Source organism: Cyprinodon tularosa, unplaced genomic scaffold, assembly GCF_016077235.1.
Source record: "Cyprinodon tularosa strain WSP-4 unplaced genomic scaffold, ASM1607723v1 ctg43, whole genome shotgun sequence".
Lineage (NCBI taxonomy): Eukaryota > Metazoa > Chordata > Actinopteri > Cyprinodontiformes > Cyprinodontidae > Cyprinodon > Cyprinodon tularosa.
Window position 1 is genome coordinate 306983 of NW_024039152.1, and position 12628 is coordinate 319610.

The 12628-nt window shown below is 40.6% G+C and overlaps 1 protein-coding gene across 1 annotated transcript in view; it reads right to left on the minus strand.

Annotated features, from left to right (window-relative positions):
* LOC119792739 (inositol polyphosphate-5-phosphatase A-like) overlaps positions 1–11640 on the minus strand; it is a 185862-nt gene extending 174222 nt beyond the window's left edge. The window contains exon 1 of the mRNA XM_038299500.1: positions 11128–11640. Coding sequence (XP_038155428.1) covers positions 11128–11205 — 78 coding nt within the window. The 5' untranslated portion in view covers positions 11206–11640. The remainder of the gene's footprint in view (positions 1–11127) is intronic.
* Between the last annotated feature and the right edge of the window lie 988 nt (positions 11641–12628).

The window sequence follows — 12628 nt, forward strand, 5'->3', positions numbered from 1 at the left end:
AGCTTTCTTGCATCCCATTGGTTAGCAGATCAATCTTTGTCTTTTCAGATCAAATTATGCAGCAGCTGGTTGTAAGGGTTCTTTTTTATTTGAAGTCGTAGAGCACAGTGGCGACCACAGTCTCACTTTACGTCCGCTTTAGCCACGGCACGAGACGGCTTCTGCAGATAGTTGGCTTCTGTGGTGATAAAAGAGGTATGAGTCCTCCTGCAATCATTCAGCTGCTGCTGTTTTCTCCCCAACCGCCAGCTGCTAAGATAAAACACAGCAGGACAGAGCCTAGCATGAGCATGTGCAGGTGTGAGAGTGTTGACTGTAACAAACAGAGCAGGAGAAAGAAAAGCCTCTGAGAAAGTGAAATGGGTGTGCATCTCAGAGAGGAACCAAGGCCAAGCGGGGCTCTTGAAGTGCTGCAGTTTGCGTTTACAAGATACAGTCAAGCCAAATGTTTTCCAATAAACAGAGGCAAGCTTTTCCACTGAACATAAACTAATGTAAAACAAGATTATGACATGATGTTCAAGAACCCAGGAAAACTCCTTCTGTAAGCAATTTAATATTCTAAGTGTGAAAAGGAGAGAGAAAAAGAAAAATCTGTTAACTTTAAACGCCCAGCTATTAACAATTCCCCTTTCAGTTGGAAAAATCCGAATATTGAAATGGTTTCAGCTTTCACAGTGTTATTGAAATGGGAAGAAGTCAATCAAAGGTTCTCTGTATTTCAGGACAGTGATAATGAGTCTCAATACATTACTGTAAATGCACTGTTCAGTTTAAAAGTATGTACATTTATCGATCCTGATTCCATAAAACCAATGAAACTTTGGCCTACTGAGAAGGACAACCTTGCCTTGTGTTGGTTAAGGCTCAGTCTTCATAAATTACTGCATGCATGCAGCATGGCCTGGAGGTCCTGGCTCTGCAGAGCTGCAGAAGTGTCCAGGAAGCCCTTAGTTCTTCTGCACTGTTGGGTGTGGTGTCTCTGATCTTCTATTTGACACCCCTTAAATTATTTTTAGCAGTTTGGGCAGGTGCCAGCTGGAAAACACTCTACTCTACATCTCCATAAATTTCACCTCAGAAGGAAGTGCATAGAGATGGGCTTGCTCTCTGAGGTCCAAATAAAACACAGAGGTCAAACACCAGCAGGTGAAATGGCAAATTCTCAATGTGAATCTGAATAACTCGGATTTTAGGTTCATCTATTTTTTCTTCAGACTCTAAGACCAAATGAAATGTGCTTTTAAATAGGTCCCTCAGCCAAAGAGCAAAGGTCCAACCTTTTTTCCTCTTAACCCATGTTAAGAGAAAAAAGTTCAGCTTCCCATGAGGGATGTGAGAGCTGTAGCAGTCGGCACCTTGTGAATCAAACTCCAATTATCTTTGTTCCCTGTGCAGTTTTATCTAATTTCCTTCCAATTAACCTTTCATTAATATGCCTGAACACAGGACTCAGTACTATAACATTGTCATTACATAATATATCCGAACCTGGAGTTTCTGATTATGAACTTTGTGTTTTTATTAGAATATGTGAAAAATAACAGGTTTAACCATGGCTCTGTGTGGAAAAAAGCAACAATTGTGTGTTTCTTTGTGTAAATGATTCACAACTGTCTATCTGAATTAAATACATTCTAATATTAATGATGCCTTATTAATAAGCACTATATAGCAGCCAGTTGCTACTAAACACAAACAACCATCAATGGAATCTCATCTATTAATGCAGTTTGATACTAAGGAGGTTGGAAAGACCTCAGCAAGGTCCCATTGATATGGAGAGGGTTAAATTGCCATTTCCAAAAAAAGTCTGAAATGAATTCTACTGTAAGAAAGATTATTCACAAGAGGGAAATGTTTAACACATTGGCAGTCATCCACAGCAGGGGATGTCCCAGCAAATTTATGCTCTCAGAGGTCAGAGCAATAAGCCTTAGAGAAACTAAAAACAAGCTTCGTCTCTGACTCTACAGGTCTCAGTAGGCAAGGTAAATGTTATAGTTAACGAGAGGAAACTGAAAAAGCATGTCATGTATGGAAGAGTTGTTATAGGAAGACCTCTTCTCCTTTAAAAGGAAAAAAAGAAGCATGGAAGATGCATCTAAATGAAAAGGCTGACATTTAGACACTGAGGGTAATGCAGAGGTGCACAGTAACGTCTTTTTATAGAAAACCAAATACAGCATATCAGAAGCAACATCTTTACACAGGCTTTCACACAGGGTGGAGGAGGGCTGATGATATGGGCCAAAGGATCTGGACTTCTTGCAGTTGTTAAGTTGATAGAAGAGAAATAGAAATACAAAGAAAAAAAACTCAAATATGAGGCCATCTGCCTGTCAGCTGAAGTTTGGCTGGAATTGGGTCATGCAGGCAGGAAAAGAAGACAACAAAATTCAGGGCAAATTCATCTTAGATTAATTAATGAAGTTCAAATATTGATCTAAAAACATGATCCTGAAAGCCTGCATAAGAGCATAATAGCTGTATTACTTTCATATAAAAATGAAGTTAATAGTGTTAATAGATTACAAGAGTTTGCAAATGCATGCATCAAAACGTGTCCATGATTTCCATCTGAAGTTTATTCTACAAAAAACATGTATAAAAGTGCTTACACTTGATTGATGGAAGCATAGATCAAAAACAAAGAGAGTTCCGACTTTACATAGATTTAAACGAGAGTGAGGAGTTTCTTCCTAATCTCCAGCTTAGATTGGAGCATTTCTAGGGTAGTGGCGGCCTATTAGTTAGGGCACTTCGTTTGGAATCCAGAGGTTCAAAGTTCAAGCCTCACTCCAACAGACAGCCACTCTGGATCCCTGAGCAAGACCCCTAACCCCAAACTGCTCAATGCACAATGGCAGCCCACCGCTCCCCAAGGCGATGGGTTAAACAGGGTTTGTGTAGGAATGTGTAACTCTAATTTGATGCTCTTTTAATGCTCTTAGAAATTATTTTAATGCCTTCAACAAGTACCCATGAGTCTTTATATATATATATATATATATACATACATATATATAGTATAAATATATATATGCTGCAGCCATGTCCCGAATTCCTCGTTTTCCAGCCACTTTTGTTGAAATTTGCATTTTCCCTAACTCAGAACACAGTTATATCTGATATATCTGATAAAATTGTTTTTATAAACATTTTTTTTTTATAAAACATTTTAAATGCCACAATAATCACATGGTAAATGGTAAATGGCATGTACTTATATAGCGCCTTTATTCAAGTTAGGAGACTTGACCAAAGCGCTTTACACTACATTCATTCACCCATTCATGCACACACTCACACACTGACGGTGGCAAGCTACATTGTAGCCACAGCTGCCCTGGGGCTCACTGACAGAAGCGGGGCTGCCGTACACTGGCGCCACCGGGCCCTCTGACCACCATCAGTAGACAATGCAGGTGAAGTGTCTTGCCCAAGGAGACAACGACACTGAAAGTCGGAGTCGGGGCTTGAACCGTCAACCCTTCGATTTCAGGGCAAACTCCTACATCCAACGCCACTGCCGCCCCACATTTAATGAATTTCAATGCCAATTAAGGACCTTAATTAAAAAAATAATAATTGAATGACTTTTAATGATTTTTAATGACCCACAGAAACCCTGTTAAATGCAGAGTGAAATTACAATTTTTTTTAAAAGTTGGAAAATGTCTGCTTGCAAATCATGCCATTAGTTTATGTATTTAAATCTGTGCTTTGATGTGCTGTCGGTTAAAATCATTTAAAAAGCAGTTTAGAATCTCTGCTTGTTGCTAAAGCTCATCGTTTTCCCTAATTTACATCATATTTAACCAATAAGCCAGAGTTCCCATAACTGCAAATTTTTAAGTTTAGGGCTGGACTGCCTCTGTTTCTTGTGGTGACAAAAATAAAAACTCAGTTCAGGGAATAATGAAACAGCTGCAAAGTAACTTCCAGTGATAAGAGCAGAAGGTTTACATGTTGACTGATGCTCAGCTCATGCAGTGATGAGGCATCAGAAAACCCGCACAGCTTTCACCCTGAGCTTCTCTAAACATTCTGGATCATCGTTCCTCGTCTCGTCAGAGGTTTTTATAAAAACTGACCGCTTTCTAATCGTGATATGTTCAGCCTATTGTTTATTGGTGCAGAATAAGATCTGACAGGGATACTAATGACAGCCTGTCATTCACAGCTCTATCTATAATTACCAAGGAGGTGTTAGAACAGGCTGATTGTGGCACCTTGTCAATCATATACTGCTGATAATTCAGGATTCACTCATTATATCCGTCTTTCTTTGTTTCTCCTTTTTATAAACTGGTTGTCTCTTAGGGTGGGATGGAAGGAGGGCTGAGAAAGGAGGCCAGCAAAAATAGAACCATCTGAACTTTCTTTTATGAACTTTTCCACTCCTGCAACAGCATGCTGGAGCAACTTTGGCAGCAGAAGAAAGGCGAAACCCAACCCTTCAGATGAAGCAATTTATCCGCTCAGCGGAGGTTCTCCATATGAAACTGTTGTAAAGACTTGACATTAGACTGAAATCGATTCTCCTTCTATGTATCAACACTCTGTTCCATCCCATCAAACATCCACAGGAAGCTGCAGCGCTAAGGACTTAAAACATGGACTCTCAATTACATTATTCAGTCAGGATATACAACACCATCCAGCATGTGACTAAAAGCTGCCTGTAGTGACGAGGATTTATGATTGCTGCAGCGATATCGTCACCTTGGGAATATATTAAAGACGGGAACTACAAGGTTACATCCGGACAAAGATTTCCTCTCTTTCAAAGTCACTGCTGCAATATTCTTAATCGATCCAAATGCAAAGTATGTGTGTCGCCAGATTTTAGCTCAACGTTAAAATTTATTCAACTTATTTCTAGATTGGATGCTGAATTTTTCCCCTCCAAAGTTATTCTGGTTTGATTCAAGGATCAAAACTAAAATAGGGGAAGACAAAAGGCGTAACACCAGGTCTTCAATTACCATCAAAAGTGGAAAAAAGTCTTTTTATAGTAAATTAATTAATTTACTACAGGACAAATTAAGACATTTTAAGAGATTTAAATCCAAACATAATTTTAGGGTAAGCATATCAGATAAATCTGCACCGGCTCATGAGTTGCGATGTTTTCTCAGTCCTTCCGATGAACCTGAACAGTTGGATTTCATTTAGCTTTCAGCTCATTCTGCCGAGTTGTGCTTTTATCCAAGCACGAGTTCCAAGAACAAAGCTTTCTGTTTAAGATCTGTATCGCAGTGCTGAGTGACTTTGCCAGGATGGCATTTCAAAACAAACGCGTATCCTAATGTTTGACACCCAGGTTCACCTGTGCGAATAAACACTGAACAGAAAACGCTTTCCTGTTTCTCTAACGTGTCCATTTAGCCAGATTTTCAGCTTAGTTGTGGTACCTCTTCCGGCTCATCCTCAGCCAGCACTTCGTGTTTTTCCAGTTTTTTTTTTATTGTCATTACACTGTCACAAGTACAAAGCAACGAAATGAACTCTCTGTATTTAACCCATCACCCCGGGGAGCAGTGGGCTGCCATTGTGCGGCGGTCGGGGAGCAGTGTGGGGTTTAAGCGTCTTGCTCAGACACCCAGAGTGGCAGCCTGTGGGAGTGGGTCTTGAACTCAGAACCTCAGGATTCCAAGCTCTATGCCCTAACCTTTAGGCCGCCACTCCCCAGTTTTCCAGTTACTACATCAACCTGCCGCCACTCAGGTTCATGACAACAATCATTCACTTTTGAAGAAACAATTTTTTTTTTTCCATTCATTTTTCTTTCACTTGTCTTTCCTGTAAAACCCATTAGCCACCCTGTCGCTGATGACTGCACCAGGAAGCTGCATCTATAATTAACTACATGTAAGAAAAGTTTTTACTGTAAGAAGGTGAATTCTGTGGAAGCCATGAATCACTGCTCAGTGTCATCAGCTGGTGACGTTTTCTGAAGGCAAACCTCACGACGATGACCCGGACAATGTGGAGGAGCTTAGCTCTTCCAGTCACAAACAAGTTTATCTCACACCAGGATAACTACAGGAAATTTTAATTTTCAAATCATCTCCTGCATGACAATTAAATGCAATTCAGTTTATTTATACAGCGCCAACTCAAAACAGATGTCATCTCAAGGCACTTTACAGAGACAATTCAACCAGATCATACAGTCAAATTGATTCAAAGTTTTCTATTTAAGGAAAACCAGTTGATTGCATCGACTCACTGACTCGAAGGCAAACCCCACACCAACCATGCTTGTAGCGACAGTGGAGAGGAAAAACTCCCTTTTAACAGAGAGAAACCTCCAGCAGAACCAGTCTCAGTGTGAGCGGCCATCTGCCGAGGCCGACTGGAGTTCAAGGAGAGAGAAGCAGACATAGAATGGGACTTGTTGATTATATCCAGTAGGCTGGTCTATATCTTCTCCATTAGAGGCATCAGCTAAACATGAATGCATTCGCTGATCCACTTACGCTTTCAGCAGCCATTGCTTGATGTCCCTTAGAATGTATGTATCCATCCATTTAATGCTTTGTTCATTTGTTTGTTTAAATTGAGACCTGTGCCTCAAGAATCTGCCCTAAAAAAGAAAAAAGGAAATCAACAGCATGTCATAATTGCTATTGGCCTTAAAAAAAAACTGTGTCTGTAAATCTGCATTCCCCATATGTGGAACTGGTCTCCCAGTTTGGTTCCCTGGACACCCAAACCCTTAAACCACTTTTAACCCGTGCTGACAGAGAGATGCCACTTATATTGCTTCTCATTCCTTCATAAATTTCTGCCTTTAACTAGAGATGTTATTTTATCAACAGAAACAACAGCTCTGTTTACAACACCAGACATCAACTCACGGCATACACTTAAGCAAAACATGTTGCTAAATAGTAAAAGAAAATAAATTAAAAGTGGCTTCCTGTAGGAAATGATGCAGCGGTCTCTGTACTCTGCTACCTTCTTGTGCTGCTGCTTGGAAACATACGATCTACGGCAAACGGACAGCAAAAACCTGTCGACTTATTCAAGAGAAATTCAGGCCAATGCAAAGAGAGGGGTCGGATCGATCAAAGTCAAACAAAAGTAAATGCTAACATCTATTTGCCAAACAGTATATTTTCCATTCAATGATTTTCCTGTGCTATCAAACCTTAAAACTGATATTAAATTTGTCTGAATTTGATTTTCTTTAAAAAGAAGCTGCATCGAAATGGTGCACAATCTATATGAGACATCTCTGTTTACAGAGAAAAGCTGTATGATTCCACAGCACCTGGCTGCTGCAAAGAAAAAGGAACAAAACTGGTCGATTTGTTTTTAAAAAAGGTTTATCACAATAAAAGAAATCTGAATGCAGGAGGGAGAATGCCGCTATTTGCTCCAAAAGATACAGGATGCATCGACTTTGTCTGCAGCAGGTGGTAAGTACAAACAGGGAAATCTGATGACATTACACTCACCAGGTATTGATTTACACTTTTGAGACAAATACTGAGCCCTGAATGGTCTGTTGTTCCAAGTTTGATTGTATATGTCTGGGAATAAATGAATCCTACTTTCTGAAACAATTTAGGGAACTGAATCCACTCTGCTAAACTACTGAGGCGATAAAGTTAGAATAAAATAAAAGAATTAAAATGATTGCTGTTAAATGTTGTGATAAAACAAGCATCTCAAAGCCTACTATTTCCACCAAAGGACCTGAAGCTCAAGAACCAGAATCCCGCTGTTTTTTTAATGTTTCAAGGTTTAATCTGCCCTCCTCACTGCAGGCTTCTCCATCAACTGCCGAGATTATCATCTCAACAAATTATCAGATGACTGTCATAGTCAGCATTGTCACATTAGAGGATGACTCCGATAACGGCCAGCTGACAGAGGATTTTAGTGGACTGGTCAGTGTTGTGCACGAACACGTTCAATGACAGCGTTCACTGAATACGTTGATAGTTTTAGTGAATGGCGAACTGAACTGATCTGTTTTGAGGTAATGAATGTGAACTAGAGCGACGAGAAGAATGAGAGACACACAGCCTATGTTTGCCTTCAATTGATAACGACACCTTTCATTGGATAACGTCAGGTTTTATGACACTTATAGCAAACAACATGATAGACCAGCATGTCCACTGCTAGTACTGGTCTGTGCGATTCAGACTCATCTGCTGATATTTCTGATGCCAGGTTTGCAGAGCACTTGGCAGAGTTTTAGACTCAGAAAAGAAAAACTTGCGTTTTTGTGCAAACTGGGCCAACCAGGACTTAACAAACAAGTTTGTATATCTGCCACGTCCACTTCAAATTTAAAGCGAGACGTCGCGTTAAAGCATCCGAGCTATCTTGGGAAATATCTGCTACTGAATGAGGAACGGAAGAAATTATTTTTGATGCATATCTTTTTAGCAGAACCTGAACGTTCCTGTATATTTCTGAAGTTCTGTGTAATTTAGCTAAATAAAGGATTCACTGCACATACTGCACAGTTCATTTTAATCCTTGTGAACTGAGCTCATTCTTTTTAATCATCAACTGGCACTACATTGGAACTGCTGCCGGTGGAACCAGAGCTACTGGTTTATTTCTTGCCTCAACAGCAGCGGTAAACAGCCAAGGAGCTGGCTTGAACTTCCTGTAAATAAAATAGTTCTTTATAGGAAGGGTCAGAGAATCCCAGATGCACAAAGAAGCATAATTGCAGATCCTTCCTCTAAGCAGGGGTTAGACTTCATAAGGATCACTGCTTCCAACAAAATGAATAACTGTTCTTCCAATTATGTATGAAAGTTTTGAACATTTTTTAAATCCCTCTGCTAAGCTGCTTTTCTTTACAATAAAACATATTCTTTTGGTTGTAAATTCCTTGTTATTTTTCATCTTTGTGTTAATCTGAATGTGTCATGTTGTTGCCATTACTGTTGAAGACCCCCACTGTGGAACAATAAAGAATATTTCTATTCTATTCGATCTAATCATGCAGGAGGGTCGGCCTTAAGAAAGCGACTCAATCAAAACAGGAATCAGCACCAGAAAAATGGGAATCAGTATAAATCAGATACATTTCATAAGTAAGATCCCAGAGGAGAGTAAACAGTAACCTGAGTGATGCTAAAACCACAGAAAACGACGCAGAAGCAAACAGCATCTGGGTTGTAACAACACAGGTATTCATACCATCATTTTTCCATTTGGGTAATTCACAACGAAAGGCTGAAATATTTTCCTTCTTCGCTCTTAAAAATCAGGGTCAGTCGGTGCCGTTTCACACACAGAGGGCTAATAATAGAAACAGCTTTTAAAAGACAAAGAATCCATTCAGCCCACATATTCTTCACAAGGGGTACCAACATGTTGGAGAAGTTGCCTTATGTATGAACGGCTCTCCCACTCAGAGCAGGAATCAAGCTCAAAATGTGCATTTTGGGCTCAGTGGGTTTTAGTGTGGAGGAGAGAAAAAAAAAACAGACAGCCAAAACATGATGCTGGTGAGAGGCGAGCTATTTATAGGCTTACTCCAGTGCTGGAGACAGCTCTTCCCTTATGTTTGGGATCAGCGCTTCACATGAGTGAGAGGAGGAAGGAGGAGGAGGTTGGTTCCTAAAGCTGAGGCCTTGTCCTCCTTTGGTTATGTCCTTAGAACCAAGTGGGTCTCTCCTGAACAACTTCCAGCACTTCTCCACAGAAGGCCACAAGAACTGATCTTATATACAGAACACACTTCTGCTCTCAAAGGTAGACTGGTGGTCCTCATAAATATGCAAAAAGCTGTTGATGCTTGGCTGTAGTTTTCTGTTATGAGAGTGTTTGACAATTGTAAGGATGCAAAACACCCAGAGAAAACCCCCCTCAGCAGGGAGACAGCGAGTCAATCAAAGTCACACAACTTGCTTGGAAAAACACTTTTTATACAAAATGAAATTATTGTACTGGGAGCTGAATGTTGACGGTGGAAACAGCAAAATGTGTAAGAGTTCTTATGTCTTTTTTCTCTTCACATTTCATTTTATATTAATAATAAATATTGTTTTTATTCAGTTTTTTAATTCATAAGTTATTCCTTTGAATAAAAATAACCATAATGATACCGTATGTCGGCTGTGAGAGAACGGGAAGATGGAACATGTTTTTTTTTTATGGGAAACAGAGAATCCTGAGGGTGAAAACACGACGTTCATAGTGAAACATGGCAGGGGCAGCGTCATGCTGGGGGGCTGCTTTTATTCAATAGGGATTGAACAGCTGGTCAAGGTTGATTCTTAAAAAGTCATCATTAAAGAAAACCTTTGGGGATAAAAAAGTACCTGAAAAGTTTTGCCTTTTCAGGCATCAAGGTGCAGATCTGCAGGCCACACAGGGTTACCTTACAGAGTTACAGGCAGGAAAACAACATTTATAAACAAACTTAAACTTTGTTTTTGCTAAACTGCTGAGACAAACTAAGCAACACAGACCGTCATGATCTGGGGATGCTTTGGTCAAATGTTAATTCGGAGATTCCTAAATAATTAATTGATCATATAGAGAGTATAGCTTTCATAACACAATGTGACCGATCGTCAAGCTGAAACTAATAATAGCTGAGATATCAGAAAAACAAAAAAACACTCATACTAAAAGTATACCACATGTATTATTAATTATAACTGTATTTTTTTTTATCCCGCCTCATGATGCTGCCACCACCATGCTTCTCCATGGTGCAGTTTTATTTTTAATGATAACTTTGCTTACTTTGAAACATCTTTTAGATCTATTAAACCTAGAAATTTGATTCAGTCACTCTTCTTTATGATTGTAAATATGTTCCAAAGCAAAAACTTAAGAAAGCAGTGAAACATTAAAATGGAAAGGCTGTTTTAAGATTTAAAGTTCAATTATAGATGCTGTATAGCTGCTGAAATGTTGCACCCATTTGCCCGGGACACAGAGGACATGCGTCCTAGTAAAGTGGGTCTGGAGACGCCTATTTTTGTAGGTGATACTATAACGGTACCAGTCGTGACCAGATGAGACGTTACTTAACAGACCGTGAATAAAGCGTGGACTGCGTGGGAGGAAAAGAAGCGTTTAGTGTGCGCAAACGCCACAGACAGAGCGTGTTTATCAACAGAGACTCACATCTTCGAACAGAGATCCAACGTTGGCTGTCACCAGCAGTATCCCTGCGTCCTGCGCGGCTGTCAGTTTCCCTGCCATGGCTCTCCGGCTGCTGGAGGCTCGGTTTTCTGACGGCGGACTCTGCAGGCTTAGAGGCTTTGGAACCGAACCGGGTGATGGGCCGACGGGAAAGTGGTTAAAAGACGGGGAATCTGCGCTTGAAGCCGGGGTTCTTGGTGCTGCTGCAGAGGCTGGGCTGGAGCATATTTTTTTTCCTCAGCAGTGTTCGTGCATCTAAGCAGGAGTTGTTGCTTTGCAGCGAGAGAGGCTCCGTTTTCTGCGGCGGATGCTTCTCGCGCTACTTTTCCACGCTCAGTGCCATCGTGAAAAAGTTTCCCGTTGTAATCCACGGTGTGCGCTTGAAAGGCTTCAGCGGGGAAGGCTTTCCAACCTTTTGAGCTGTGTAAAACTCCCCCTCCTGAAGCTGGACGCTGTGCCAGGACCGTAGCCTTCACCGTCAGCTGAGGATAGGCTGAAGTCCTCCGCTGCTCTGACGTCACCGTGCCAATGGAAACACGGGACTCTCTTAAAGGGCCAGCTCACCGTAAACACAGGATCCCCTCAGCCACCGCCTCAGCTGCACCCATTATCGGACACAGCAGGGCATTCCCTTTCGCTTTTCACATACAACCCTTTTATACTATATTGAAAACCATAACATAATTTCTGCATTTTTTACTTTTCATTTTAATAAGGGTCAGTAGCATCAACAAAAGTCTCTTATTATAATGAAAGGAAATTATATCTTTTGATTTTACTGGGGGTTTTTTCCACTAATGGGGCTGCTCAGTGGTGCAGTGGATAGCACTGCTGCCTTGCAGCAAGAAGGATTTGGGTTCGATTCCTGGCCCGGGGTCTTTCTGCATGGAGTTTGCATGTTCTCCCTGAGCATGCGTGGGTTCTTTCTGGGTACTCTGGCTTCCTCCCACAGTCCAAAAACATGACTGTTAGGTTAATTGGCTTCTCTTAATTCTCTTTAGGTCTGAGTGTGTTTGTCATGTTTGTCTCTGTGTTGTATGGTGATCTGTCCAGGGTGTACCCCGCCTCTTGCCCATAGACAGCTGAAAATATGCACCAGCACCCCTTGGGATAAGCGAGACAGAAAATGGAAGATTTGAGAAAGCAGATAATTGAAGAACAATCATTATGGCCCATCATACACAATATGTTGGAATCCTCTTTATTTTTTACTGCATAGGATAAACTCATCACGGTGCAAAGTAATAAAAAATTAAAATATTAAAAAGCAAATAAATTGAGAAGATAGTATTTTGAATTATGTCATTTATCTGATAGAATCATCTAGTTTTGGTGGTTACCAGGAGAACGGTACTGGTATGACAGCTCTATGCCAGGTGTAAAGTTTGGTGGAGGGAGGATTGTGATATGGGGGTGTTTTTGAATGCTTTTGGACATTTCGGACAGTACCTTCACCCTAATGTTGTCTCCTTCTTCTTTCAAT